We start from the raw sequence: 27,995 nt of genomic DNA, 5'->3' as shown, positions 1-27,995 counted from the left end.
CAAAATGAAACACAGTATCACAACAGCAGCATCTCTTTGAAAATATTTTAATCAACTGGTAGTTTGGGGTTTTTTTTAAAAAATAACTTTCTTAAACTTTGGCATTATGATGTCAGTCTAAGCAGGAAATAGGTTTTCAGAAAGCTGTGAATCAACAGTTTGCTGTGATCATAGAGAATAATCAGAATTAACATGCTTATATTAATAAATGCACCTCTAAAATCAGAAATGTTATGGCACAGGACAATTCCAAATGTAAGAACAAATGAGTAACGTCAAAGACACACTACCAGGTTATACTCCAATGGATGTCTCAGGAGGACTTAAAATAAGCATCAACAATGCTTAATTAAAATGTAAAGTGCAAATCAAATCATCATTTGGGTTTTGTGACACCTACTGCTTTCAAGCCTACTCCCTTTGAGAGGAGTCACTGCAAACGCTGTATAGAGAGAGACAACAGTAAAGGTGTTGGTTTAATTAGCAAGCAGAGCTTTTACTTTGCATTAATCAATCAGAAGTGGGTTTAGCTATAAAGTGACACAACAGCATTGAAGTGTGTGAAGTTGGGCACTGTGCTGGCAAAAGGAGCTAGCACTAGAGGGCCCCCTGTGCCCACGGCTTTGCTCTCACTGTCAGTGGAAGTGATTTAGCCTCATTTAGGCTTCTCAGTTTGTGTAATTCACTGTATGCCACAGTACCTACATAAAAACCTTCTGTTTTGCCAACACAGGTGACTAAGGAGCTGCCTGAGGGAAAGTGGGACACTTCACAGCAGGTCTTTGTAGAAAAAAAAAATCACTTAAAGTGAACAGATCTGCACAAATGGAAGTGTCAGCCCTGGAATCACAACCTACAAGACATTTTTGCTTTCTTAGCTTGTTCTCTTTTCTCTGTACAGGTAACCTCCATTTCTGTGTCTTTCAAACTGTGTTTTAAGTAGCTGAGCTGTAGCAAAGTATTGCAAAAAACCCCAAAAAGCTAATTCGTTATCAGATTATATATGAACCAGTCTTGACATAAGCAAATTTGTTTGAAATACTAAAACCAAGCAAATGTGGAAAATTTCAGCAGTCACCAAGAGATATAAAAGTAACAACAATACTGCAGGTTTAAAATTTCATCCATGGCTTTAAATAATTTTAGATAAAATGTGTCTGTGGGTGTCCTTTTGGCTTAAAGAACTGTTTATCTTTGAGTGTAGTTATTAAAAATATACCTAACTAGTCCAGGCCACTAAGTGCATTGTGTTAAGTAGGTTAGTGCTGTCATGTAGCTGTGAAACTGTTATACAGCTTGCTTTTTACAGTGTTTATTAAGCTATTTAATTTTAGCAGTAACATTCACATTTTTGGGGGTAATATAAAAAAAAACTTAGCTGAAACATTGGCCATGAAGAATATTTAAGTTTACTATGGCCATTAACAGTCAATAAAAGGTCAATTTCTTATATGACAGTGAACATGCAGTATGATTTTTGTCACTAACTTTTCTCAAAGATGAGTGTGCCATAATGTTTTTGATTTTCAGCTGGCCATGTGAAAAGGGGTCATCTATTGAATAATGGTAAAATGAGTTTAAAACTTATCAGAAGGTGAAAAAAAAAAGTTTTTCCTTACGGGTTATCCAGCAGTAATACAATGGGGTTTAGTTCTTTCTTTGGTCGGTAGTAAGCTCTGAGTGGGACAATGAAGTTGTACAAGCCATTTCCAGCAGTTTCTGCTGCAACTATAATCAATTTATTTTTGAATCCATAGGCTTTGGCATCTTCATAGTAGTTATGCTGGCATCCCTAAAATCAAAGTAAGGAACAAGTTCAGTGGATGTGAATATTGTATCAGATGACCCAAGAGAGACCTGGTTAGACATAAACACTTGAAGAAAAGGAGGAGAGAATATAGTATTATAGCAAACACTGCAGAAACTTCATCTCTGAGGAGAAATCAGAATTTAGCTCTCCTCAGATGCAAGAGACAGATGAGAATGCAGGATTACCCAGTAGAAGAAGCCCCCTTTACCTTATCTAGTCTTAGACAACAGAAGGGTACTTTTTCATGCAGAAGATGACAAAAGGTGGGAGAACTTCCAATATAAGGAGAGTAAGGAGGATAACCTTTGGCATACCTAAAATTTAAAAAAAAAATCAGTATAGCAAATTACCAAAACACAGCTGCCTACACAAGTGTTTTATGGGATGTTTATACATATGTCCAAGTTTTAGATCAAGTACACAAAATGAACTATGTTTAACAGAAGTCAAAAGAATCTTGCAGCCACTTCAACAGAACTTAGTAAAAGCTGCCATGCTTTTGGGGACTGAAGGAATTTTGCTTGGGTTTTTGAAAATAGTCTGTTTTATCATAGTGTGCTGTCATAGTGTTTTGAACTGGAAACTTTTAAGTTAAAAAAGGAAGGAAAGAAAACAGAAATAACTGTACTTCTGCTCTTCCTTCTCCAATTCTTTTTTTCAAACATTTACCAGGAATGAGTGAAGTCATTACCTTTTAGCTTTAATAATGTACTTTCAAAATGGCTGAAATAAATTCTAAATGGCAAATCTCTTCCCAGTGATATGAAATTTCTAATTGGCCTTAGTGTTTTTTTTACAGGAGACCTTTTAAATCCTGCTGTTTCAGTCTGCACATTTAAGATGACTTGTCCTACTAATTTTTTCTCTGGAGCTTGATAATCTTCCCTGGGGCTTCTCCTGCTTGCTACTGGTGGAGATGGAAAACTGCTGGTTGAGGCAGTGGCTTAATTGTGTATTTCAGTTTTAACACCCCTGTCAGCAATCTCAATAAACATAATTGCTCATCTGCACAGCAGGATTGAATCTTCTGGGTTTATCTGAGTAATGCATCATTACTTTCAGTAACACACTAACAAGCATTTTGAATTAGATGGGATAATTTTGTCCTGTACTGCTTTTTTGTCATTCCTGCATTTTGAAGTCACACACCCAGCCCCAGCATTCAAAAGCCTGTTGGATGATCTGATTATCACTGCATTCTCATGACAGGAATACTTATCTGTTTACAAATTTGTTGAGTGCTCACTTAATAATTACAGAAAGTACGAAAAAAAAAAGGTGTTAGAATATGCTATGAATGTATTGCAATACATGACTACAGCCTTTATAACTGCAAAGAGAAAATCTCCACCAAATAGAAGAGTTTATCTGTTGGGTGTTTTTTGTATTTCAAAGTAAGCTTATGGCATTCTGCTAGCACTTTCTCGATGGAAATAATTCCATAATTGGACTTCATAGGACTTGCTTCCTAGAAGTGCTCAGATTGATGTGCATTTCAAAAGAGATTATCGCTGCTTTTTATATATAGTATTAACTTTTCACTTCATTTGCATTTGAGATACGTACTCAAAGCCTGCAGACACTTCGTCGGACGGGGTGGTTTCATCCTCAGACTGGTCACTGAGCAGGTCACAGGTGGGCAGGGAGGAGGAGTCTGCCACCTCCAGCACCGGGGCGATGCTGGGCCTCCTGCCCTCCTTGCCCCCCTCGGCGGGCAGGGCCAGGGTGGCACCGCTGGCCCCGCGGCACCCGGTGTCCTGTAAATCGATGGCCACGGTCCCTAGGGCAGGGAAAACATCTCCTCAGTGCTGCTCAGAACGTCTGAACGACATTCCCGGATTTACAGGGATTGCCTGGCAAAGGACTGACAGCAACGCTATGCTGGTTGTGCTTATTCCATTAAAATAAAACAAATATTTCAACTGTACTCAAGGAAAGCAATACTTTTCCCGACAATTAGTCTATATCTTCTTGTTAATTACCTCTTTTAAATCATATCTTATATAATCAGTCCATATCAATATGCATCAACAACCTGCATATTTTACTTATGGTGTTTTCTAAATTAAAGAAGCTCATGAAAACTTGCTACAATCAGGTATGAAGACAAAGAAGTACTTATATGATTTGCCCATTTGTTTTGCTTTGCATACACTTCATTTTTACTTTTTTATACCACAGTTTTAAGTAATTTAATTCCACCCTGTCAAGTAAAAGAGAATCAAATTCCATTTGTTTTTGGGGGTTTTGGTTTTGGTTTGTCTGCTTGTTTGTTTTTGTCTGGGTTTTTCTTTTGTTTGGTTTGGGTTTTGTTGGTTGTTTTTTGTGGGTTTTTTTAAATATGAGGGCAAATGTTTGAAGTTGTTATATTAATTCTTTCTATTCATAATTATAGTTTTTCAAAAGTTTAGGAAGACGCTTTAAAATGTACTACTCATTAAATAAGAATAAATTGTGATGTAATCTTTTTTTTTTACTTACCCATGCTGGCTATTATACTGTGTACTGGTAACCTAGAAGCTCCATGATAAGATAATTTTGATTCATGGTTTTTCCTATGCTTTTCTTGCTTCTTAAAAGCAGAATTCTCTTCTTTGGTGATATTTATATAAAAGCATATATCAGTAGAACTCATGATATATCGAGGACCTGGATTCAGCAAAATGTTTTTGTTATCTTCCTTTCTAACACCAATCAGACAGACTCCAAACCTTAATTAGAAAAGGAAAGGCATGGTTCATTTTGCATAGTCCTGCAAACACCAAAATTTCCATTGTCAAAAATGAACCTCAGGTATATTTTTATTCTTTGCACATTATGAACATTTGCAGCTTTCTGGATGACAAGGATGTTTGAAAAATGTGTTCTGCCGAATAGGCCACATCAAATCAAGCAGATTTTATGAGCTCATGAATTCCTAGGCAGTTGAGTGTTTTTCGTAATGCCCATTATATTCTCCTAATGTTGTTCTAGTTGATTTTTTCTGTCAGATGAATAGTCCTTTTCGAGAAAATATTGGTAGAAAAATGGATACACTATATGAAAAATTATTAATCATGTTAAATTGTTCCATTATTTATAAGTAATGGAAGCCATTTTCATAATTCATTTTTGCAATTCACTCTTAAAAATGTATTTGATTAGTGATTGAAAATAAGGAATTATAGCAAAAAAAACCCTCTTTCTCTCCTTGATTAAATATGAGAATAAACCCAGCATTTAGGGTTTGATAAATGCTCATTTTATCAAATATATACAAACATACATGATTTGTGTTTATTTTGCATGTTATCTCACAGAGCAACACTGGATAAGTGATGCATCATCTGGGCCTTAAAGCAGGTATGTTACCATCTAACAGAAAAAAGTTTATATACCAGAATATACTATGTGACACCTTTGAATTGAACATTTTGCGTAATAGGAACAAGACACAAAGGAAGCCAGATTTCCAGCTGAGTCCTAAATAAAAAAAAAACACACCCTCCCACCCATTCATTTCTTGAGTGTTTTAGACTTGGATTGGTGTTCTTGAAAAACCTCCAAAAGGTGCCTTTTTTTTTTCTGGTTGTCCAGCTTATTCTTTTTATCTTTCATATTCTGTTCTCTTTGACTAAGATGGGCTGTACAGAATGAACATAAGCTTTAACCTGACCAGCTCCAACTCACAGAAATACAGCCATATTAAAGGCCAGATACTTAAACCCAAAAACAGATCAATGTGTCTTTAGTGCAGAGCTATCTTGCAGGCAAAACAAGTAATTATTTCTTTGAACTTTTGATGGTTGATAAGAAAAATAAACATACTTTTTATGTGCATGGAAAGAAGCATATGTGAAGCTCTTCCCCTCATACTCTGCAAAAAATGTACTTTCTTCCAGGTTGATGTGATACACTTCGTTACCAGAGCATCTGCCATACATTTTCTGCCATTGTTCTGGTGATTGCTGACTCTCCCTGAATCACAAAGAGAATAATTTAACACTTAATGCAAAATTCTTATTAATCAGAATGGTACTTCGTGTAAATAGAAACTACAAATGTCTACTGAAAAGGTCCCACAGGCTAATCTGAAAAGTATTTGAGATCAAAAGTACAGAAGAAGTATTTGAGATATTGTAAGTACAGAGATTATTTTAATGTATTAAAGAGCATTTTCTGCTAAGTAATAGACATATATGAGTATGTACTTTAATATCAGGAGAGAGGTGGCTCAATTACTTTAAAATCACACTATAATAAGTAGATCCATAGCAGCTTGAAGATGACAGCAGCATTCTCATTACATTCATAAAGACAGTTTCTTCACATGCTTTGTGGCAGACTCTTTGGCTCCTGTCTGAGTACCATTAATAACAACTTAGGTAGGAAAGAGTCATTTGTCTTTGGTCATTTGATCTGTAAGAGAGATTCTTCTCATTTACTTATCACTGATCTTTACACCCTGTGGGTATTTTTGGTTCCTGTGTCTTGTAGCCTATTACAAGTACATAGCTTCTTTTCTCTAGTGCAAGGCAATAAATTACAAAGCAGATCACCCTTTACTCTATGAAGCTGCTGTAGCTTCTTTTCTCTAGCGCAAGGCAATAAATTACAAAGCAGATCACCCTTTACTCTATGAAGCTGCTGTAGCTTCTTTTCTCTAGCGCAAGGCAATAAATTACAAAGCAGATCACCCTTTACTCTATGAAGCTGCTGTAGCTTCTTTTCTCTAGCGCAAGGCAATAAATTACAAAGCAGATCACCCTTTACTCTATGCAGCTGCTGCCCCTAATGCAAACAGTTCAGTGGAAACTTCCAAACCTCAGCAACCCCAACACGTGCAGCCCTGGAGCTCCGGGGAACTTCTTGATTAAGTTTCACATGGAAACAAAGTTCTGCCTGCATGATTATCACTGGAGGTAGCTGATGCATACATACACAGATATGTGCAGATATGCCATGAATCTGACAGGTGTGTCCTGTGTTTTGCCACTTGGAGTGAAGATCTCAAGATCCCGGGACATGGTCCTTTAATGCTCATTTCTACATTCTCAATACCTTAACACAATTTGTAGTTTTCTTCCATTTACCAAGTTTCTTCACTCTCATATTGAAAACATTTTGTTTCAAGATGAAAATAAGTAAACCATTTTGTTGCAGCACTATAAATACTGTACTAGGTATAGAACAGCAGAACTAGCCATGCAATTTCTGAACATTTTCCCTTATTTCACTTTTCCCCCTAAAATAAAATGGTCACCTGTTTAATGTCTGCTTGGTTCCAGTGAGTTGTCTGAAAGCTTCCCATGGGGCTGTACTGTAAAGATCACATTAACTTCAAGTCAGAAAGGTTATTTTCTTCCAGTATTTTGTATAATCAAACAAATCCTAATAGAGTTGCATTAAGAGTTTAGATAACCAGGTAACAGTGAAAGATAAATGTTAAGATTATTAATTAAGATTGATAATGAGATTATAAATAACATTCAGGGTAGAATTTTGGTGTCTCACAGATTAAAGTTCTGAATTCCACAAACAGCTGGGAAGACAACAGGATTATTTGAACCTCCTTAACAGGTATTTAAAATTTGAGTCCTACGTAAGGTTTAATGCAGGTATTAATAGCAACCATGATAATAAAAGAATAAGTAAACAGGAACTAATGTAAAGGAAAGCAGTTCACTACTAACATTTGAAGTCTATTATAACAAATTATTTTCATTATGTAGCTCTAATTTAGCATTTGGTTTATAAATACATGTATATGAAATTTTTATTTGCAGTTTAAATAATCTGCTTTCACCTAGATAATATTTGGATATTTTGATAAGATTTGAATTTTGGATATTTTTACATAGCCAAACTCAACTGCTCATCAGACTTCATCTTTCATATGCATAAGTAATGGCAATTTCACCTACTTTAACAATTAGCAGTTAATTTACCTCTTGTTCAACAACAGAATACATCTGGAAAAGCAAAAAAAACCAACCCCCTCTGAACTATAAATTGGTCAAATGCAAAGTAGCTTTATGTCTGCAGTACAATGACAAATGCCCTTATTTTGAAGTCTGTCTGAGAAAAAAATGCTCTGAAGAGTGCTGACTACAGTAGATAAATAATAACTAGACATTTTCACTTTTTCAGTCTTTCTGTATAAATATAGAAGAGTATTCTCACAGTAACATGTATTGTAGATTCTTACTGAAACACCCATTATTTTAATCCTTCTGGATTCAAAGTAATGCTACAACTATTTGTGCAAAAACATTTTTTCTTTTTGCTCCTAGTATACAATGACCAGACTAGAAAACAGTTACTTTTATTATGCTGGTGATATCTATTAATTCTGATTGCAAAAGAAATCTTAAGCACTTTTGAATTCTGTGACAGTTACTTTGCATCACAGTTGGGAATCTGTAAATGATCAATGTGACTGTGTTAAGCAATGAAATGCTGAAGTTCCTAAGTACAGCAGAAAACATTTCTCTTTTGTGTGTTTGGTTTAGTGCTAAAGGAAAATTCCCTGACAGCTGTTAGGAACAGTGCTCTTCTTTTATGTGCATGTAATATGAAATAACTGGAACAGGCTCTGGATTCTGTGCATGTCACAGCATTAAAAGGTAGGCAGATAAAAAATAGATAAAGAATGTATTTCACCACAGTGCTCAGCAGGTATCCAAACAACATTTTGTTGTGTTTCTTCTAGGAGATTCTAGTGCACAGTGCCACTAAAATCTTGACATTTGCTGTTCTCAGTAGTAACAGTTCTAGGATGAATTTCTGTTTTCCCCATTCTGGGCAAAAGGGAATACTAGAAATGTCATATAGAAGGTTAAATAACTCTGCTTATAAATAAACACATACTGAGTTCATGGTTACTTGAAAAAGACGTTAGCATGTTACAAGACTTATGTAGTGTATGTGCAGCTATTCCATTTCTACAAATATATTTTGAGAGTCACTCTTTATTGCAGCTGTGTGCCCACGACATTTCAATCAAGAATACCTTATTATTCCAAGAATACAGCATAAAAGAGATACACCAGATCTGGTAAAATTATTTTAGTGAATTGAGGGAAGTTCTACTGTGACTATGCAGTCTGGAGAGACACCATAATTCTGCACCCCTTCCAGCACTGTGGTCATGTTAAAAATAAAAATCATCTATGTTTGTTTGCCTCTTAACATACAGGCACAGAAGAGCAAATACCATATGTCATCAAAAACCTTTTTTTTTTTTAAGTTCATTGAAACATACCTTGAAATTAACCTATTAGAATATGTATTTTTAGGACTTGTTAGTGGTCATAAGTAGAACTTTCTGATAAAGACACTTCAATCTACTAAACCAGAAATACAGTTTTTTCATTATTTATGTTGTGGAAGTGGCACAACAGCATGCAACAAACTCTTAAATTCTGGTGGGAGGGGGTGTTCTCTTCAAAATTGTACTGCCTTAAGTAAGGTATTTTGATGCTTTTATTGTGCAGAAAGTTCCATTTTCTTTTTTAAAACTGTAGTTGTGTGAGAATTCAGGGTAAGCTGTTTTCCAAATATTAGCTATGACTTTTTCAAGTTGTTTGGGGGTTTTTTATGGTAGTATATACTTACTGTCCCCTAGATGTATGAACCAGCAGAGTGATTAATGTAGAAGTAGCTGGACATATACAATTTAGAGCTAGCATAGCATATTTGAATTCCTCTTCACATACAACATGATCTGCAGGGAAAAAAGAAGGATACAAATTGTTTTACGAAAATACTTTGAACTGAACAGAATTATCCTTTCCTTATCTAGGACAATGGTGAAGATGGATCACTCAAAAGTAGGCCCAAGATCTTCATTTTCTGCTTGAACCTTGCAAATCAGATGTGTGTGATTTTTCCTATCTAGGCTATCCAACATGGATGGCTAGGAAATAGAAATTATTCTTTAATGTAATTCTCATATATCTGTGAAAATTGAAATGGTTATAAAAAGGGACAAACACAAAACTTTTAACTGCTTGTCAATGTAGAAACAAAGTCAGAGACTTTTTGTAAAACCATAAAGGCATTTAATATTAAGTCAGTTTTTTCCCCTCTGAATTTGCTCATTGGTTCTTTTGATGGGATCAGAATTTGCTTCTAATGAAAAATAATATTACAAGTAATACAGCTGATGATCAAAACATAGGCACATGAAAATTGCTGAGTAAAGGCAGGCAAGCAACCTCCCCAGCTAGACCTGAACTATGCTCACCTGCTTCTGGTTTCACCCACGTGTCACTGAAATCCTCAGAACCACCTTACCTCTCTAAGCTGCTTTCCTGACAGAATTTATTGTATAGCTATAAGCATGAAACTTCCTGAAAATAAAAGTGAAGGCATATTGTGCCTTCTCTGTTCCTTTTATTTTTAAATATCTAGAGGCTTTTCAGTAACAGAATCATTTACTACTGAATTGAGTAATTAATTCTCTGATTTTCTGAAGATCAGGGCCCATTTAAATGTCATAGGCAAGGGATGAATTTAGTTATATAAAGACACTGTCAAACGTAGGACAAAATAAGATTTTTCTTCTGTAAATATATTTCAGCTGTAGCAATTAAATATTTTCTGCAGAAAATGTTTCAGATAGAAATATGTTCTTTTAGTTGACCATATGCCATTAATAAACCTACTTGAATTTCAAACTAGAGAGGGTAAGGCACAGTCTGTGATTGAATGGAATATCTGCAGTTCATTGCCATTAGTGAGATGACAAAGATTTATGGAAGTGAATACCAACTTCCTGACACTGAAAGAAAGAGAATTCTTGCTATTTTTAAAATTTGTATAGGATTTTGCCAAATAACCTCCCTTATTTTTTGTTTGGAATGTTGTCATATTATAGCTAAACATTTTGAAAATACAAGAAATTAAAAATACACAGTGTAATGATTTCATCATCTGTTATTTCAGATCTTGTATTTGAACCCAATTGTACATGCTGGCCTAAATATATACAAATGGAAGTTAACAAATGATGGCACAATGAAGATGAAAACTGTAACTTCAGTCCTCCACATGCACTCTACTCTCTAACATCTATGGTGAACTTTCTTGGCAGATGTCTATGGAAAATGTTATGTTACCAAAGAATACAGCAGACAGCAAACAGAGATTGCTGTCGTCCAACAGCCTCTCAATCATGTCTGTAAGAGATTCACAGGGTGTTGTCAAGTGTTTCTACATCAGGAGCCTTGGAGGTGGACTTGTGGAGACTTTGATCTTCTGCAGGTAAGTTCTTGTATTAGACACAGACCAGGTCAAAACTGCTTGCTCATTTCTCCAATTATTTGACAGTTAACTGTGTTTTCTGTGTATGCTCGGACTTGTATTGAGGAGGATTACACAGAACTTTATCTGCTGCATCTCTCGGAAGTGAGCAGGGAGGAAGCTGGATGACAGCTCTCCCACTCCTCAGGTCTGGGACATCAGTCGTGTCCCCTGACAGCAGGTACCAGAATCAGCAAATTACTCATCCAGTGTGACAGTGAGGCAGCCCAGGAAATGGCAGTTTGTCTTGAAGTGAATATTAAATATGTCAAATCACCTTGCCAGAAAAAGAAGTATTTTGATTGAGTTTATACTAAAGAAATATTACACGTAGAATTTCCGTAAGTTGCTGTTTCTGTTGAAAATATATTTTGACAGCAGTTTTGTTGCTAAGTCTGTCTCAAATGGATGTAGTAATGTGGTGGGGTGAGTTATGGTTTACTGAGGATAAAACAGACTCAAAATACTGATTTATGCCTGCAGCAGCAGCCATGTGGTAAGAATGACCCAGACCTAGCACAATTATTCTGAGAAACCTTACTTTTGTCAGTTTGGTAAGTTAACATGACCACTACCAGATCTGATAGAGAAAAATGCCCATCCATTACCTCTAGACTATTTTTATCTCTAATTGGAGAGATTAATCATCCGCTGCATTCAATATCCATTTAGGTGAGTCTGGACTGTGTTTCTTTGAAATAAACTACTGAAGCTTTGATGTCAGACTTCAACAATCTGTGATAATTCATGGGTGCATTTTGAATAGATAGGGAATGTCAAAATGTATCCCCATTTCCTGGAATTGTAATTATATATAATTTCCAAATATTCAAAGTAAAGGATACACACACACACAGACACACACACAAAATTATGAAAGTTTTAAGTTCAGCTCAGAAAATATGGAATTTAGTAGTTTCTGAATTCTGAATAAATATATTGCTCTGCTGTGGATAATCTTCACTTTATTTCCCATTTGTGCTGAAATACAAGGCCAGGAGCTTGCACCAAGGGTACATGGCCTTTTGTAGCCTTGTGTGTTTGAAAGAAAAGTGGGAATATTAAGAATGTAGCTGCCAGCATTATTGAAAGAAAAACTGGGCATGTCAAGGCATTTTTATATTGGAAATTACTAGGGAGAAACCAAAGTATTTCAGCTTAAGAGATAAGACAGTTGCCCATGTGATCACTGTCATGTTAATAGTGTCAGTGTATTTAAAGCATTCACACCTTAAATTCGTAAAGGGCTTTGCTGGGACAAACATTTATGCTGCTGTAGCAATGTAAGTATGTTAATATTTTAAACAAAGTAGTTAAAATCCACTGTAAAAAAATCAGAAGTCACAGAATGCAAGGATGTACGTGTGACATCAGGTGGAAAGTCAGGAAACCTGACTGTCTGGCAGGTCATATGAGCCTGGCCAAGATGCCTCCATTTTCTTGCTTTGAGGACAAAAATAAGCTCCCATTCTCTCATTAAAGACAGGAAAGATATTTAAATCTTGTTCCCATCTTACAGGATGGGAATGCATTATGACAATTACTTTTCCTATATACTGCTCCCTACTCCTATAGGAACATGCAGTCAGTGTCTGAATTTCAGGACTGCCTCATGCAATCTAGGAGGACTGGTCAACCTAAAATAAGCTGCTGAGAAACTGGGCTTCTAGTGCTTTATACATTTTTAATGTAGTTAAAAGTTAAATTTTATTTAGGAGGACTATTTGGTTGTATTTCTTCTAAATTCAAAAACTTCATTTTTGACAGCTGTAGTGTCTAAACCTGTGTGTAAAGAAAAAAAAAGAAGAAATCCTATTACTGACTATTTCAGGTTTATAAAAATGCCCCGTATTGTTTTGGGAAACCTCTAGAAGAAAAGAGTCATTTTTTTCAAGGAATATCAGATTTAAAAGAAGCTTTTACATTAAAGCAGTAATAAAGCAGCCCTGAATCATAATAGGAAAAGCACTTAGAAAAATGTTCCAGATGGTTGTGACAAATTTCACTCGTAAAGACTCTGGACAGGTCTGTAGTCTGCAGCCCCCACTGGGTACATGTTTCAGGATGATGAAGTGTTGGGTGACACCAATACCAAAGGGGGATCCTCTCAGGAAAATGTATGCCAACAAATACTGTTGTCATGGCTCCAGTGGTGATGCTGAAGTTCCGCTGAAGGAAATTTTACCAAAAGAGGTTTTCTGGGTTATTTGGTTGTTGTGTTTTGGCTTTTTTTTTTTAATATGGTCCAAATTCTGTAACACTTCAAACAGACATGAAAAATTGCCTCTGTTTTCAAAGTCTGGTCATATATAAGCTCCTACAGAGACAAGCCATTAGGAATAATGAAACCCTCTTAAAAGCATAATTTGGAACAACAAATTAACACAGTTACTGATAAAGGAAAGCAGCCATGGCTAAGGGAGCAGGGATTATGTTTGTGCTGGCTGGTTTAAAGGGGGAGATGAAAAAGCACCATCATTCTCATCACAGCATGAGCCTTATTCCCTTCTGTGCCATCTCATGGCTTGAGATTACACTTTTATAACTTCAGAGCTGCTACTGATGGGGCTTTTTCTTCTTTCTAACCCAGTGGTAAATTCCGTAGCTTTTGAAATTACAGCTTTTAACTGTTGCTCTGGAGCCGTTCTGCTGGAATTTACTTTTTCATCACATTCTGGGATGATGGAGGAGACTAATATTTTTCCATAGAGTTGTTTTTATTTTTGCATGAATCAGCAATCTTTTCTTCCTTAGAATATCATTCAAGAAAATAGAATTTTCAAAATTGCAGCTGAAAAGGAAAGCTCCTCTTCTACTTCAGAGCTATTTCTCCAAAAGTATTTGTGTGTTTTTGCACATGAGCATTTGTACATCTATGTACTTACATACGTGACTGTTTGGATATAGACAGAAAGAAAAACATATAATGCAGAGAAATAGTTTGTCAAATAAAAGATGGTAATCTCATCTTACAGGAGTAAGATTACTTAACATAATTTTGCATTTTACGCCATGGTTTATGCATTTTACTGGATACCGAATTAAATTAAATGTCTGTTTCCAAAATATTTACAAGTAATTCAAATCATGTTTTCCATACCACTTGGTAAAAAACAGTCCAATGAGAAGTTTTTCCCTCAATCATTTGTTGGACTAAATGTGAATAGATCTTCTTATACAGCCCTTAGTAACTGTGTTTTAGTACACAGAAATGAATTACAGCCATGGGTACAGTAAGCTGGAGACTTACCTGGATCTGGAATAAAAGAGTAGTTATACATCAAATAATCATACTCTCTATATTATACAGCATAAAATTATTAATTATCAAAAGTGCTTGTAAGTAAGTCTTTACCATGGCTAGGATATGTATTATTTTACAAAACTGCACATTTAATCCATTTCTAAGTAGTAAATATGCCCAGGGATTCTCACTTTGTTGTGTTCATGAAACAAACTGTCAATCACTAACAAGTGCTTCAAATGACAGCAATCTTCTTCTTACCTGCAAACTTGATGTGGAATTTATTCTCAGGCTTCAGTATCTGAACATACAAAGGACAATTTGGAGCAAAGTCTTTAACTGCCCATGCTCTTAAAATGGTTTGGTGATCCTAGAAGTAAGAGTATGAGAGGGTGCAAATGAAATAAAAATAACCAGATTAGAAAAGGAATCTATTATCAGACTTGCTCCATTGAAGAAAACTCATTTTAAGCCATGTGGCACCAGCTGGTATGGATGTTTATGTGCAAGTTATATAATTACTATTACTTATTAATTTATAGCAATCTTCCACTAATAAGGTATTTTGAACCTCTCCTGTCTTTCTGCAAACACTAATGATTGTGTTATTTGGAAAGGGGTAGCATTTGGATATGGAATGATTGTGTGAAAACTTAAGATGGCAGTGATTAGTCATGTCTAATTAATCAAGAATTATGTAGCATAGATGTCCTCCCAAAGAGACTCATAATTAAATTAGCATTAAATGATGACATCAGAAATGAGAGTTTAAAATTGTGGGTAGTTCTAAAAATACCAGTTTAATTAAAAGCAGATCTGAATTTTTGTGGAACTAAAACATTTGCACAACTGATGTGAGGATTTAGCCAGCTATTAACCGAAGATTCCAAGAGATTTTTCAGACTGTTAGTTTTTATTCTTGTTACCACATGGCAAGAATGAGTTAACTGCAGGGTGAATACTGCTGTCCATAAAAGTCATCTATTTGATAATTCATTCATATTTTGAATTTTGTGACATAAGACTAATTCCAATGTATCATCCATTGGTTTTTATTTATTTCAAAACAAAAAGAAACATTTCAGAGCAGTATCTAGAAAACCATTCCTGGATTGAAATGCCTTGCCTAGTCATGAAATTGGTGGTATTTAAAGATAAAATATAAAGAATGATTCATTATGTTTGCAGCATCAGCAGTAAGAAAAGGTTTCAGACTTGTGAACACAACGGAAAATCTCTGCCTGGAACAGAGTGTAATTGACATTTTCAAACCATAATATTTTATTATCAATTGAGATGTTAGCAGGTTTTTCTACTAGAAAAACTGAAATGGAGTCATAAGAGGATGGCAAAATATCTTATTTCACATTTTTCTTATTAGTAACTTTATAGATTTAGGATTGCTCTGCCCAGTCAGGAGATTTAAGACCATGGGTGTAACCTGCTGTAGGTTTTCCTTGTATGCAGCCACTTTTTTTTTTTTTTTTTTTTCTTACTTTTCTATAACATATGGCATGTTACCCTCCTCAGGATTTTGTGTTTGTGTGTGCTTAAGGTAATGACACACCAACACAGCCTAGAAGCAGCAAATGACTGGGTAACATTCTAGATGGCTGTCACACAGCTATGTTACATGCCTAGAAATATAGTTATCTCTGTGTTAGATATTTTCTTGGATTTTTTAATTATTTTTTTTAAAGCTTGGTTTTATCAGAATGTGCAATGATTGTTAAATATAAGAATGAAGATTTCATCATAAAACCATTCAAATTTCACTATTTTGTTAAAAACAAACCTAGACCTATAGATCAACTCAGTGGGTATGCACTGTTAATCTAATAACCTTGCATTATTGTTTCTTTTTTTCTCCTTCCACTTGGTATATCCATGTGTTTATGTACAAAAGCTGCTTATTTGGTTCCCAAGTTTTTTGCTCAGTTATTCTCCCAAATTCCAGACTGAGGAAGCACTCCAGGGGAGAGAAAGAAAAATACAGGTAGGCACCTTAAGTGATTTCTTAGATTCAGTCAGTATTGTGGCTCTCTGTTTTAAAACACAGCAATTTCTATGCTATATTGCAGTCACTTTAAAAAACATTCATCTTTCTCCCAATATATAGCATGTATGTACACACAACAAACAGAGGTAACTGAAACAAAATTATGCTTCTGTTCTCATTATTAAACATTTGTGTCTTTGGAAGATGAGTGAAAAAATATATTCTCTTCTATGTGAGCTTCACACAAGGAACTGCAGTCAGTGATCAAAAATTACCACAGATACAAATGGTGATTAATATAGAGGTGCTATTCAAGTTCATGTATGAAAACCTCAAGTTTTAAAGTAGGTGTATTTAAATCATAAGAACTCAAGGAAATGCATTTAATATATATTTTAGAGTAGTTCTGTTCATTGAATCTCTTTTTTGCCACACATAACTTGATAAATTAGTTATATCCTGCTATGTTTACATCCATATTGTGATGCCATTAAGCCATTGTAATTTAGATTGCCAGTACAGCAGAGTCACAAAATTTAATTAATGAAAGGGGGGAAAATGGTGCAAGCTTGAATTGGACTATATCTGAATTTTCAGAAAGCCTCAGAACAAAGCTGTCAGCAACAGCAAAAGTGTTGTCACCAGAAGTTACTAACTAACAAAACAGCAAGCAACGAACAGCCAGGGGTATCCACGGCAAATGAGGAAATCCTCTGCTTGAGCATTGTAGCTGGGGGGATAAAAACCCTCACAAGCTTCAAAAAATCACTTGACTAACAACAGCTCTTCTGGTCAGGAATCTCCTCCTTTTATTTTGACAGCTGTCATGCACAGGAGAGGATCCAAGGCTCTTTTAGCAGTTTGTCAGTGTCTCAACAACAGCAGGGTGGAAAATCAGTGGTACTTATGAAGATTGTTACTGGGATGACAGCTGAACTTCCTTCAGCCTGTGACAAACAAACCTTCTGTAAACTAACATGTGGCTGGAGCAGTGTAAGAAATACAATAAATCTCATTTCACAGCCCTAGGGGGCAGTAAGACAAAATAGTTTTTTAAAAATGTAAGAACTTCCTACTTGCAGAATAAATAATTGCATTCCCTGTGAAAAGGCAATGTGACAGCAAAAGAGAGAACAAGGCAGAGAGGTGACATCTTGTTTCAAGGCTTCAGATCCCACTGACCCTGAGATGTCACTGTGGCCCAGGGGAAGGGGCCAGGAGAGAGTCTTTGGTGAGAGGTGCCTGTTTGTGTGCTCCAGGTACAAAGAGAAATGAGATTTGTAGTGGCAGCTGAAGTGTGCCAGGTACCATTCTGATGTTTCCTGAGGGCAGAAAGGAAGAGCTGCAGTGGGCCGTGGCTCCAGAGCCAAACCACAATGGATGGGAGCTCTGGGAGCTCCAAGCAGAGCCCACTGCCTGCCCTGCAGCACAGTCCAGCAGAGCTGAAAATTGTCTTTTCTTTGCATAAATTCTGAAGCAGTTATGAGCAGAGATAAACAGCTGACTGGTGGTGTTGCTGTCCTTAATGCTGCATAAAGCCTCTCAATGCAGTGTAAATCACACACTGATTTTATGGGATTTCTCATTTGTAACCACTGTGCAACTCTCAAGTACATTATGTGAAATGAGATGTAGCTGATTTATTCTAAATTATGAAATTGTGGCTGATTTAGATAAGACAGTAGGGCTACTTTGGAATTGTTCAGTTTCCTAGAAGTTACAGGTATTTTTCCAGGTATTTGCAAGAACTCTTGCTTGTTCTTAATTTTAAATACCCCAGACCCTTAGTCATTTCCAAGAAGTAGTTCTGCCTTGCCTGATTACTCTGAGATTACTTACTGCCAGTTCAGTGGCTTTCACTGCTGTATTTTCAGGAGTTTATTGCTGATGAATCAAATTCAAAGTCCTTAGGTAGGTAAGTTTAAATGTTATAGCAGAAGCACAGGTTTGTGTCTCAGGGAACTCAGTGAATTTCTGCAAGGGATGGGTCCAGAACAGGATCTTTAGCTAAAATCTTTTAACTAAGTTCTGATGGCAGATGAAGTAGAAAGTGATAGAGATTATCAGTGATAATCTCTAGAGATTAGAGAGATACTCATTAGAGTGATAGAGTAATGCTACAGATATCATGCAAAGCTCTCATTTCCCATTTTTTGCTATATCTCTTTTCAACATTTAGAAAAATAATTGCTATTTCTTACAATGTAGCACCAAAACAGTATTTTTAATTGAGATTACGTAAAACATAATTACTGAATTATAAATACTGGTTTCAGTCTTGTTAGCCAATTTATAAGCATCTTCAGGGATATTCAGACTCAGGATGAAACTGAACCCCTTTGCAGTTCAGGACTGAACTGAATGAGGCAAGTCTGCAATAATTTATTGTAGTGCACATAGTGAAAAATTTCAAGTTATGTTCATAAATCCATCCTCAGTGGAATTTTTTTCTGGATATCTGTGATCAGTAGATAATTTCATTAGAGTTCTAGTTCATACACTTTTATTCTTTTATCACAGATGCACTGCACAGAAGTTTGTATTAACAGTGTTCCTTTGTGAACAGTAACTTACCTGACTGCAAATAACTAGCAGCATGGGCAAACCCATGGAAACTTATTTAAAGAATCTAGCAGTTTTTCAGTTTTAAAAATGGCCAATATGAAAAATGGTCACATAGTCTCATATATACTGGTTACTTGTATTAGTCACAAATTTATTTATTAAGTTGAATTCAGGCTTTACTTCATTAGTTCTGAATATACCAGTCAGTTGATACCTGTCTCTTTTCTGATTTAATAAATACAACTGATTAAATTGAATATCTAGAGCAGTCCAGGTACTTTGAATACTGACAGAGTAGCATTTTTGGAAGTGATTAATGCCCAGTTATAATTGTATCTACATATCTACCATGAGAGTACTTTTATGTTATTCTGCCCTTGTTGCATATAAAAGGGCTGAGAAGGAGTAAGGACAGTAAAAGCTGTCCATCCTCTCATTTCTCCCTCCCCAACTTACAGCTGCTGTCCTGTCCACCTCACAGCGGCTGCTCAGGATGAAACAGGCTTCAGCATTGTCCATCCTGGAAGAGAGGAGACAGACCTGTCACAGCCCAAGCAGGTACCCACTGAACTCGTGTCTCACAGTCACAGTCTTGCACACAGAAACAGAACACAAAGTTGAGTCTGTTCTCATTTCTTACCCTGGTGACAGTAAAAGCTGTGCCAAAGTAGTAAAAGCAGAGTAGCCTCAAACTTAATTTGCAAAGTATTTATCTGCCACGAGTATGAAGGTGAATAAACAGCACCAGTCTGCCTGGTGCAATATGCACAAGTTATTACTGGTGAATGAACAAGGGGGGACTGGTAATAGCCTTGTCTTGCCTAGTGAGAGCAGAACGTTGGGTGCATGCACAAGAATAATGTGTTTGGGATAAATAACAGACATTTCTGTGTATATATGCTTAAATGAACTATTCCTGTTCATGGTGCCTTTGATTAGAAGAAATCATGGGAGCTCTATGAAATTTCAGCCAAGCATAGGAGTAGTACTGGGAAGACAGGGTCTTCATCAAAGTTATAGGAAAGAAAATTCAGTAAAATTAGATGAGATTCTTTTGCCAAAATGCAGTTTTTTGTTAACTGGCTATTCACTACTGATGCAGTCACCCAGCTGCTGGTATTCCTTTACTTTTTAGTGTTACCTTTATAATGTTATTTTGACTTTGGTTCACATATAATATATGGATACATTTTGATAATAAGACTCTTCTTGATTATTTTGTTGTTGTTGGTAAACATTACTTTATTTATTAGAGGAATTTTATCATGTGCCTTGTTAGCTCCTCAGTACATTATGTTCTCATTAAAAAGAAATACACCAAACATCTTGGGTACTGGGTTATATTTCATATCCAATGTTCTATTAAATTCCCACTATGCTTCTTCCCTCAGGAGAGGTTGAAAATTATTCTGTGACAGGTACATTCAATTACATGTTCTGCAGGAAAAAGCACAGTTCCACAGCTGACTACCTCCAGGTTATTATAAGTGAAATTCAAGATTATATTTAGGGAACAGCCTAATTTTAATTCTTGTAATGTGTAGAACAAATGTCAGCTAAATCCACATCAGAATTCCTTCTTGAAATCAGCAAGAAAGGAAAAAGAAAAAAAAAAAAGAAAGAAGCATCTCTCCAAAAGAAAATTTCTAATCCTGAACAAAGCTTTCTTGTCTTGTCAAATTTTAAATACTGTTTTTTCAGTGGCAGAAGTCTGAGAAGGTAATACTGCTCATGAAGCTTCTCACAGATGAGATTCTTGGAAATAACTCCCCTCAGGTAAAGAATGACACAAATAGCCAGACAGGTAATGGCTTAATTTTAGTTATCTACAACACAGAGCAATGCAGATGAATTAAAACAGTTATTTGCTAAGAATGACCTTTCTCTCACTTTGGAGAGTTTAAAGAGATGACCCTTCTGCATGAATTTCACTGTGAATTCCTTTGCAGCTCAACTGATTGAGCACTGGGGGGAGGTATGTGTGAGGAACTCTGCTTGACTGATCTGTTTTGATAAATGTCATTCACTATTAATTGGCAGAGAGCATCTCTTAGAAGTGGTGGAAGTATGTGGTAAGAAGAGGGCCCTGAAAAGTTCAGGTATGTATAGCAGAACAGCTGCTTAATGTTACCAGGCTTGACTTCAAAAAACAAAGCTGTACATTGGGTTCAAAATTTTAGATATTAAGAAAAACAAGTTCTATCAAAGAGCTTTGCTTCGCCTTCTAAATAAACATGGCTTTCTTTCTAGTACAGCTTTTGTTGCTTGTTAAACTTATTTATCAAACAAGTATGAATGAAAAAGTAAAAAAGAATGGTCAATATTTGCCTACTTAGCTCTCAATAGGTCTTGATCTTTTAGGGCTGAGCCTTGCAGGTAGATAACTCTTTGGGACCACATTGGGATTTGTAACACCCTTCGGACCTGAGCATCCATCTCCGTAGGACACAAAATGACCACATAATAGTCCTGTCAAAATAGAAAAAAAAAGGGGGAAATAGTCATGGTTAATGCTGCTGGAGAATGAGTCAACAGTGACTTGAGATGTCAAAAATGTCTCAGATAAGACGCTGACAAGCAGAATTTATTTCCTCAAAATTTCTCCTTCACATTAATGGGCCAACCCAAACTGCTTCCTGTGCTACTTGGAAAAGCAAGGATGGTTTGAAGGATCTGTAAGTGCACAAATGAAAAGGAGAGATAAATGGAACATGGGAGAGGAGAGTGAGAGCTTAGGCCAGGCTGGTCATAGAAATCTTGCTTTCTGCAATACAGAGATCTCTGCAGAAAGCAAAATGGCTTTGGATGCAGTGCACCATCTGTATCCTTCAGCTTCTGTGTGCACAGAATCATTAAGGCTGGAAAAGATCTCCAAGATCATTGAGTCCAACTCAATTTCAGCTGTGAAGGGAATCTATATGAGACCTTTTAAGTTACCTGTGTAGTATTAGGGCTTTTGTTCTTTGTTTCCAGTGTATCACAGAGCCTGACTCGTTCTTCAGCTTAGTTAACAAAATGTTGTGTTTCAATTTGTGTTTGTAGCTATAAAGAACTGGATTTCTTTGTGCAATTGCTTATGCCTCTTACTAGCTAATTGTTTTGGGGAATATTTTGGATTTGGGATTTGCCAAATTGCTGCTCAGCCATTTGAGGGTTGTATTTGTGTGATTCTTGCAGTAGTTAATGAAGCATGATACCACAGGTAACTTAGTAAAAGACATAGAGAAGGTTTACTAAAAGGGAGAGTCTGTAGCAAAGGCAATGATAATAAATCCAAATTGATATCTCATGGAAATAAGTTTCTAGATGTTGCATAAGCCAGATGACAAGTTTGCATTACCTAGGGAATATGTGTAGACTAACAAAATCTGTGTATTCTGTCAACATCTTTGTCCTTTATTTGCTAATTTCCACAATTCCAAGAGGATCTGATCTCTGCAAACCTGTACAATGTGCTCTAGGACGACCCTGCCTGAGCAGGGAGGCTGGACCAGATGATCCGCAGTGGTACCTTTCAACCTGACCCATTCTGTGATTCCTAACACTGGCAAAAAACAAAGAAAAATGTGAAAACCAAAGGATGTTTTTAATTGTGAGGATTTTTTGATCCAGTCCCAAAAAATGGGAAAAATAAATTGAGTAGCTTTCATTTATTTTCTGTTTTAGGGTAGAATCTAAGGAATTTGCATGGAAATACCTGTTCTAAAAAGACTAGCACAATTCAACAAGACACTAATTCTACCTATTTAGTCTTTTCCCCTCAATACCTCAATTTAAAATGCATCCAAAAATGTATCTCAGCTTCTTACTACAGGTATAGCTTCCCAATTCAACTATCTATTCCCAAAATCAGTTTTACCACTTAAGAATAATTTCAGAAAGGTTTCTTAAAAGAAAAAAAAAACCAACAACAACCAAACAGTATTTTGAGGGGTTTTTTGAGGGGTTTTTTGGGGTTTATTTTTCCATTCTCAGTACCTGCAGTCTGGGGTGGGCATAGAATTCATTTAAGAAATCCATGAGTAAGTCAATCTTCAGAGAGCTCACACACAGCACAACGTGTTTTTCTGTCTGAGCTCTGTATCTGCTGTAGTTTCCTCCAGACTTTTGCCTCTCCATCCACAAATATGCCAGCTGTTCAAACTGCAAGAGATGCTGATTGTCAGTGGAAAAGAGACCAGTAGATAAGGGCTACAACTCTAAAATGACTTGGCAATGTTTATTTGTTCATCTCACCCCCTATGACAAGCTGCCCTTAGCCCCAATATCCTTTTCTTTGTAAAATGTTCTCTAATAAGGTAATCACAAACTACAGCAATAGTGCCAGAGTCTAACACACATAAACAGTGGTGGAAATTCATTAAAATACCATGGGAGTACACTAAATCACAGGAGTTCAGAAAAGAAAGAATGAAAGCTGGTACCTTTTTCCTTTAAGTAATTATGCCTCTGAGCTCTCTTTCTCTAGTATTGTGACATAATTGCTTCCCTCATACGAAAGGTTAAGTTTTCACAAACATACTGTGAATATACTTGGAAAGAGGCACCATTTTCTCTTAGTTTGGGCAGTAAATATTCCCAGAGATTTTATAATGTTCTGAAGGTGATGTTCTGTAAACTCTCTTATCTGCCTTATAATTTTAAATGCAATACATTTAAAATTATAATAAATACACAGCAGCTGCTAATACAGAAATTTTGCCTTTGTCAGGTGAACAATACATGCAGGTATGAGAGTGCTGTAACAGCCTGTAAAGAAACATACAAATACCAGTTCAAAGACTCTTGTAAGTAACACATGCTTAATACTGAGATCAATTTAACTGTATGGTTGTGTGATAGCATCTTTTTCTCCTCCACATTCCACGGATGGAGAGGCTGGATCGTGAATAATAACTGATTTCATTTCATTGCAGGGCTCAGGAGAGAATGCCTCCCACTCCATTATGTGTATGAAAAGTATATGAAGCCCCATTATCACTGCAAAGGTATAAAATAAAGTAGCTAATAATAGGTAAATTTATGTGAAATTCCAGTAGATTCTAGGTTATTTACTGCTCCTGTGGAGTTCTTGGGCCTGAAGTATGTATCAGAACCACCTTAAGAATGAAATTTCTGTGTCCTAGAAAATTCCAAATTTCATAAACCGAGAACATTTTAGTTTTCAATGGAATATATATTTTACTAATTTTTCACTGAGTGAGAATATAATTGTGTTGGTGCATATGGCTATGAATACATACATTCAATATTTAATTAGAGTGTTAAATAACTTCAAGAAAATTAATGCTGAAAGTTTGAGCTCCCACCCTCCCAGGGCTTGTGTGCTGTCTGCCCACACTGAGCTTTAGTTCTCTGCCAAAGAAGCAGAGACTGCAAACTATGGCTGTGTGAGAAACTTTGGAGCTTCATGGTCTAGCAGGTCTACTGTAAGCTTTGATAAAAATGCAGAGTCTCCCCACATCCTCTTTTGCTGGCACAAGGGCTGGGTGCTCACCAGGTGTGGAACAGTGAACATCCTGGCAGGGTTTCCCATGTAACCTCGGGGTTTCTGTCATCCAGCCTCACCTAATGAGCTGGAAAATGCTTAGTACAAATTTAATAAAGCTGACTGAGTCCTTGAAATACTTGGATTTTCATAAATTGCTCTTTCCCTGTTGAAACTGTTAGAAGTCCTAAACTTAGGCAGGCATGAAAAATTCCTAACTGTGCTGCTGGCTCTGTGTGCATGTGTTCCATACACAGCTGTGAACCCAATTTGCTTGAGTTGCAGATTTAATGAGATTTTTTTCAAGTTAGCACTGAGCTGTAAGAGAGGAAGTGGAGAGAACCAAGATTAGAAACAGGGAGAGCCTGCAGAGGAAAAGCTGTACTCATAAAGAAAGTGCTGGCTACTGTTGTGGGGTTTTTTTGTAATTGCTCCATTAATAACAAACCTATACCTCAGGATAAAGGAAGGACTCTGTGGTACATGACTGGCACAGAAAACTTTTATCAGCACTTGAAAACTTATCAGTGCCCTGTTTTTTAGTATAAATCTAGAGTATAGGAGAACATGCAGGAAAAAGAAAAAAAACAGTAGGAGAGATGGTTCTTTTTTTCTGACATTTTCTGTGCAATAATAATAGTAACAATAAATTATTTCAGTAATTGTTCCTTTGTTTCAAAAACAATTCTAAAGAGAAAAAAAAAATCCACATTTACCTGTATGGGCAACACCACAAGAGCAACACAGATCATAATGACAACAAGCAGCTTTGAAGGCCATATCTTGGGTGTAACATCCCCAAAGCCCACAGTAGAAAATGTCACTATGCAGAAATAAAGGGAGTCAAAGAGAGTCAACCTGTTTCCTGCTCGTTCCAGATGCTGAATTCCACAAATACTACGTAGAAAAGAATGAATAAAGACATGAAAAATAAAAACTGTTCAAGCTTGATGATATATGTGCAGAGAACTATTTTCAGAATTCATAAATTGCTTAGTAAAGACATTTTTTTTTAAAGAAAAGTAAAAATTAGTATCAAACCAGAAGATATTGTTACAACTTTCAAGTGTTATTTGTAATAAAAGAAACACATTTTTGATTATTCTAATATGACAGGCACAACTGTTGCTAGGTTTTGCTTAGTGGCTGTTGTGAAGGAGAGGTGGTATATAGAACATCATGGATTGATGCAATTCCTTTCTAAACCAGAACAAAACAGATGGTATAGAGCTGCCACCATTCAACATTTTTTATAGATATGTTTCAACTTTTTCAGGGAGGTTTGCTGCCGTGGCCAAGAAAAGTGCACATACAGCTTTCTGTAAATCTGTCTCTCTTTATGTTGGTCTCTGGCCCTTTCTGTGGCAAAGTTCCTGATGTGAACCAGTTAGGAGCGCACATGCTGCATATTGGGAGGGTTCTGTTGGTACAAATGGGTACTGACTGTCTGCAATGAAGTGAATGTGAGAACTGCAGACTACTGAATTATCAGAGGAAAGAGCATCCAGGGTCAACCTTCAGGTAGGAAGTGGGAGGTGGCAATTGGTGAGATTCTGCTCACTGAAAGTACAGAGCAGAAATACGGGGCTGGGCTGGGTCTGTAATACAGAGCAAGTGAGTTCACCCCTTCCAGTCACACATTCCTGAGATGAAGTAAACAGCAGCCCAAGTTAACTGGGAATTACTTTTCTTGGAATCAGCATGATACACTTTTGGTTTTGAGAAGCTGTAACAGAATCCCTCCACAGGTCATCCTGCTATTTCAAACACTGCAGATTTCAAAAATATTTCACTTTGTAAATATGTATCATGGCAAAGGGCTTCCCAAGCTTAAAATATGATCTTCTCTGATACAGTGGAATTACTTAGTTCAATTCAGGCTTTTAAATTATATGCACCTATGTAAAAAAAAACCAAAAACCAATGTGTGAACCACCCTGAATAGCACTTTTTCCCCTTGGAGCTAGCAGGATGATTTCTCCTCAGAGAATTAGATAATTGTTAAATCATATCATATTCCTCAGTTATTATTCTAGAACATACTAAATATTATTTCTTCATGTATGGTATCCAGATGGTAAGAGCCCCTCATTAATATCTGCCATGGGAAGACCTTTGCATCACCAGGGAGACCCTGTGTTTATAACAGTGTTAGCAGTTGTTCTTCTTTTCTCTGTTCTGTTCTCCAAATATAATTTAGCTGTGGGCAGTGGCATTTCCAGAACATATGGATCAAATTCCCTGTTTCCTTTTCACAGTTCTAGCATTTGTAGTTTTCACACATCTCAAAATGTTCTAAAAAGGGTGGGCTTTTTTCCCTGTTGTTTGCCTAAGTTTCATACTTCAGTCAGAACTGATATTTATATTCCTATCCAGTTCATCCCACATTTTTCACTGGAGTTGTAATCCAGCTCTTCCATTATTTCACTATGTTCACAGTTTTGCTGGGGTTTTTTTGGGGGTTTTTTTTAGTAAAAGGATAATTATATTTTTGTCCCTGAAAATACTAACAGAAGGACTGTAAGTAATTATGCTAATGAAGCTTTCTTTTGGTCTCAGACAAGGAAGTTTCTCAGCTAAAGCCTTTTCTAGTTTTAATATGAAATAATGAGGTATATTGTAAAGGCACTGAAGCATGGAAAAAGGAGCTATTTTAATATCAATATTCACCTAAGTTACATGTAGTTTCAAAAGCAGAATGGAGATGGATTTTTAATTATTTGTTTTTATTATTCCTATTCACCTGTGTGCATTTTCTTCTCTCTAGTTGCCTTTTGTGGCTATATCCCAGAAACACACAACCTTCACTTCAGGAATTAAGCTCATAAGGGCCAGGACAGCAACAGTTACACTGAGCCAGGGATATGGTTCCCCTCCAACAGGTCTATTACACCACTGCCCTCAGCAGATTAAACACCTACAGATGGGGTTGTATTGAACCATAATGAATAATTGTTGTTACTATTGAGATTTCCATAGCCAGCCCACCCAATCATAGTTTAGCAGAATTGAAATAAAGTAATATACCATGAACCATTTCAGCTTTTTCTAAGTGAACAACAGAAATTCCATTGAATTTATTGAGATCAAGATTTCATTTGATCAGCTCTACCCCCTTACAGTTCTATGTATTCCTTTTCCTTGAAGCCATCAAAATAATGTGTCTGATCCAAAATGTGGATTCAAGATGTTTCTCATTGAACTTAGTGGGCATGAGCCAGAGCTTCCCACATTTCGTTAACAATATTAAAGTCAGCAAAACAAGGGAGCTGCTTCTTGGCTGAAGAAAAATTCAGCTCTTTTAACAACTTGTTGATCAAATTTATTTCTTTCCTCAAAATTATTTGCACCTCATTTGCAGTTGTACCAAACTGTAATTGAAGCTCTCACCCTACATACAAGGGAATGATAAATCCAAAATCAGGTTACCAAGTCTGGGTGTTTTGGTGCTCTGCTGTTTGTCTTTATTGGAGCCAGAGAGCACTGAACTGCAGAAAAAGCTGATTTTCAAAGAGACAGCTTTAAGGGAGTCTAATTAAAAATTAAAATATTACCTCTGTGACTACTCTCCCAAGAATATTACACTTTCAGCTCACCAACTATG

The 27,995-nt window shown here is 36.3% G+C and overlaps 1 protein-coding gene and 2 long non-coding RNA genes across 7 annotated transcripts in view; 2 read left to right on the top strand and 1 right to left on the bottom strand.

Annotated features, from left to right (window-relative positions):
* KCNT2 (potassium sodium-activated channel subfamily T member 2) overlaps positions 1-27,995 on the bottom strand; it is a 115,417-nt gene that overhangs the window by 27,432 nt on the left and 59,990 nt on the right. For all 4 annotated transcript variants that reach the window (XM_039726327.1, XM_039726328.1, XM_039726329.1 and 1 more), the window contains exons 10-21: positions 25,108-25,288; positions 22,882-23,046; positions 21,236-21,372; positions 19,360-19,423; positions 14,601-14,709; positions 9,407-9,515; positions 7,053-7,109; positions 5,618-5,767; positions 4,292-4,521; positions 3,377-3,590; positions 2,019-2,124; positions 1,620-1,792 (exon numbers count right to left, since the gene is read on the bottom strand). In XM_039726327.1, coding sequence (XP_039582261.1) covers positions 1,620-1,792; positions 2,019-2,124; positions 3,377-3,590; positions 4,292-4,521; positions 5,618-5,767; positions 7,053-7,109; positions 9,407-9,515; positions 14,601-14,709; positions 19,360-19,423; positions 21,236-21,372; positions 22,882-23,046; positions 25,108-25,288 — 1,695 coding nt within the window. The remainder of the gene's footprint in view (positions 1-1,619; positions 1,793-2,018; positions 2,125-3,376; positions 3,591-4,291; positions 4,522-5,617; positions 5,768-7,052; positions 7,110-9,406; positions 9,516-14,600; positions 14,710-19,359; positions 19,424-21,235; positions 21,373-22,881; positions 23,047-25,107; positions 25,289-27,995) is intronic.
* LOC120510457 lies at positions 8-16,546 on the top strand. Of its 2 annotated transcripts, XR_005629491.1 has the most exons (4): positions 8-901; positions 5,110-5,152; positions 10,887-11,056; positions 16,246-16,546. It is a non-coding gene; the product is annotated as an uncharacterized LOC120510457 (long non-coding RNA). The 2 variants fall into 2 exon arrangements; XR_005629492.1 differs by lacking the exons at positions 10,887-11,056; positions 16,246-16,546 and adding an exon at positions 5,692-5,767.
* Positions 19,370-21,226, top strand: LOC120510458. Its single transcript, XR_005629493.1, has 3 exons — positions 19,370-19,461; positions 20,605-20,679; positions 20,944-21,226. It is a non-coding gene; the product is annotated as an uncharacterized LOC120510458 (long non-coding RNA).

This window comes from Passer montanus, unplaced genomic scaffold, assembly GCF_014805655.1.
Source record: "Passer montanus isolate IOZ18808 unplaced genomic scaffold, ASM1480565v1 scaffold58, whole genome shotgun sequence".
Taxonomy (NCBI): Eukaryota; Metazoa; Chordata; class Aves; order Passeriformes; family Passeridae; genus Passer; species Passer montanus.
Note: the sequence above shows the minus strand (reverse complement) of the source record. Positions and strands in the feature narration are given on the sequence as shown.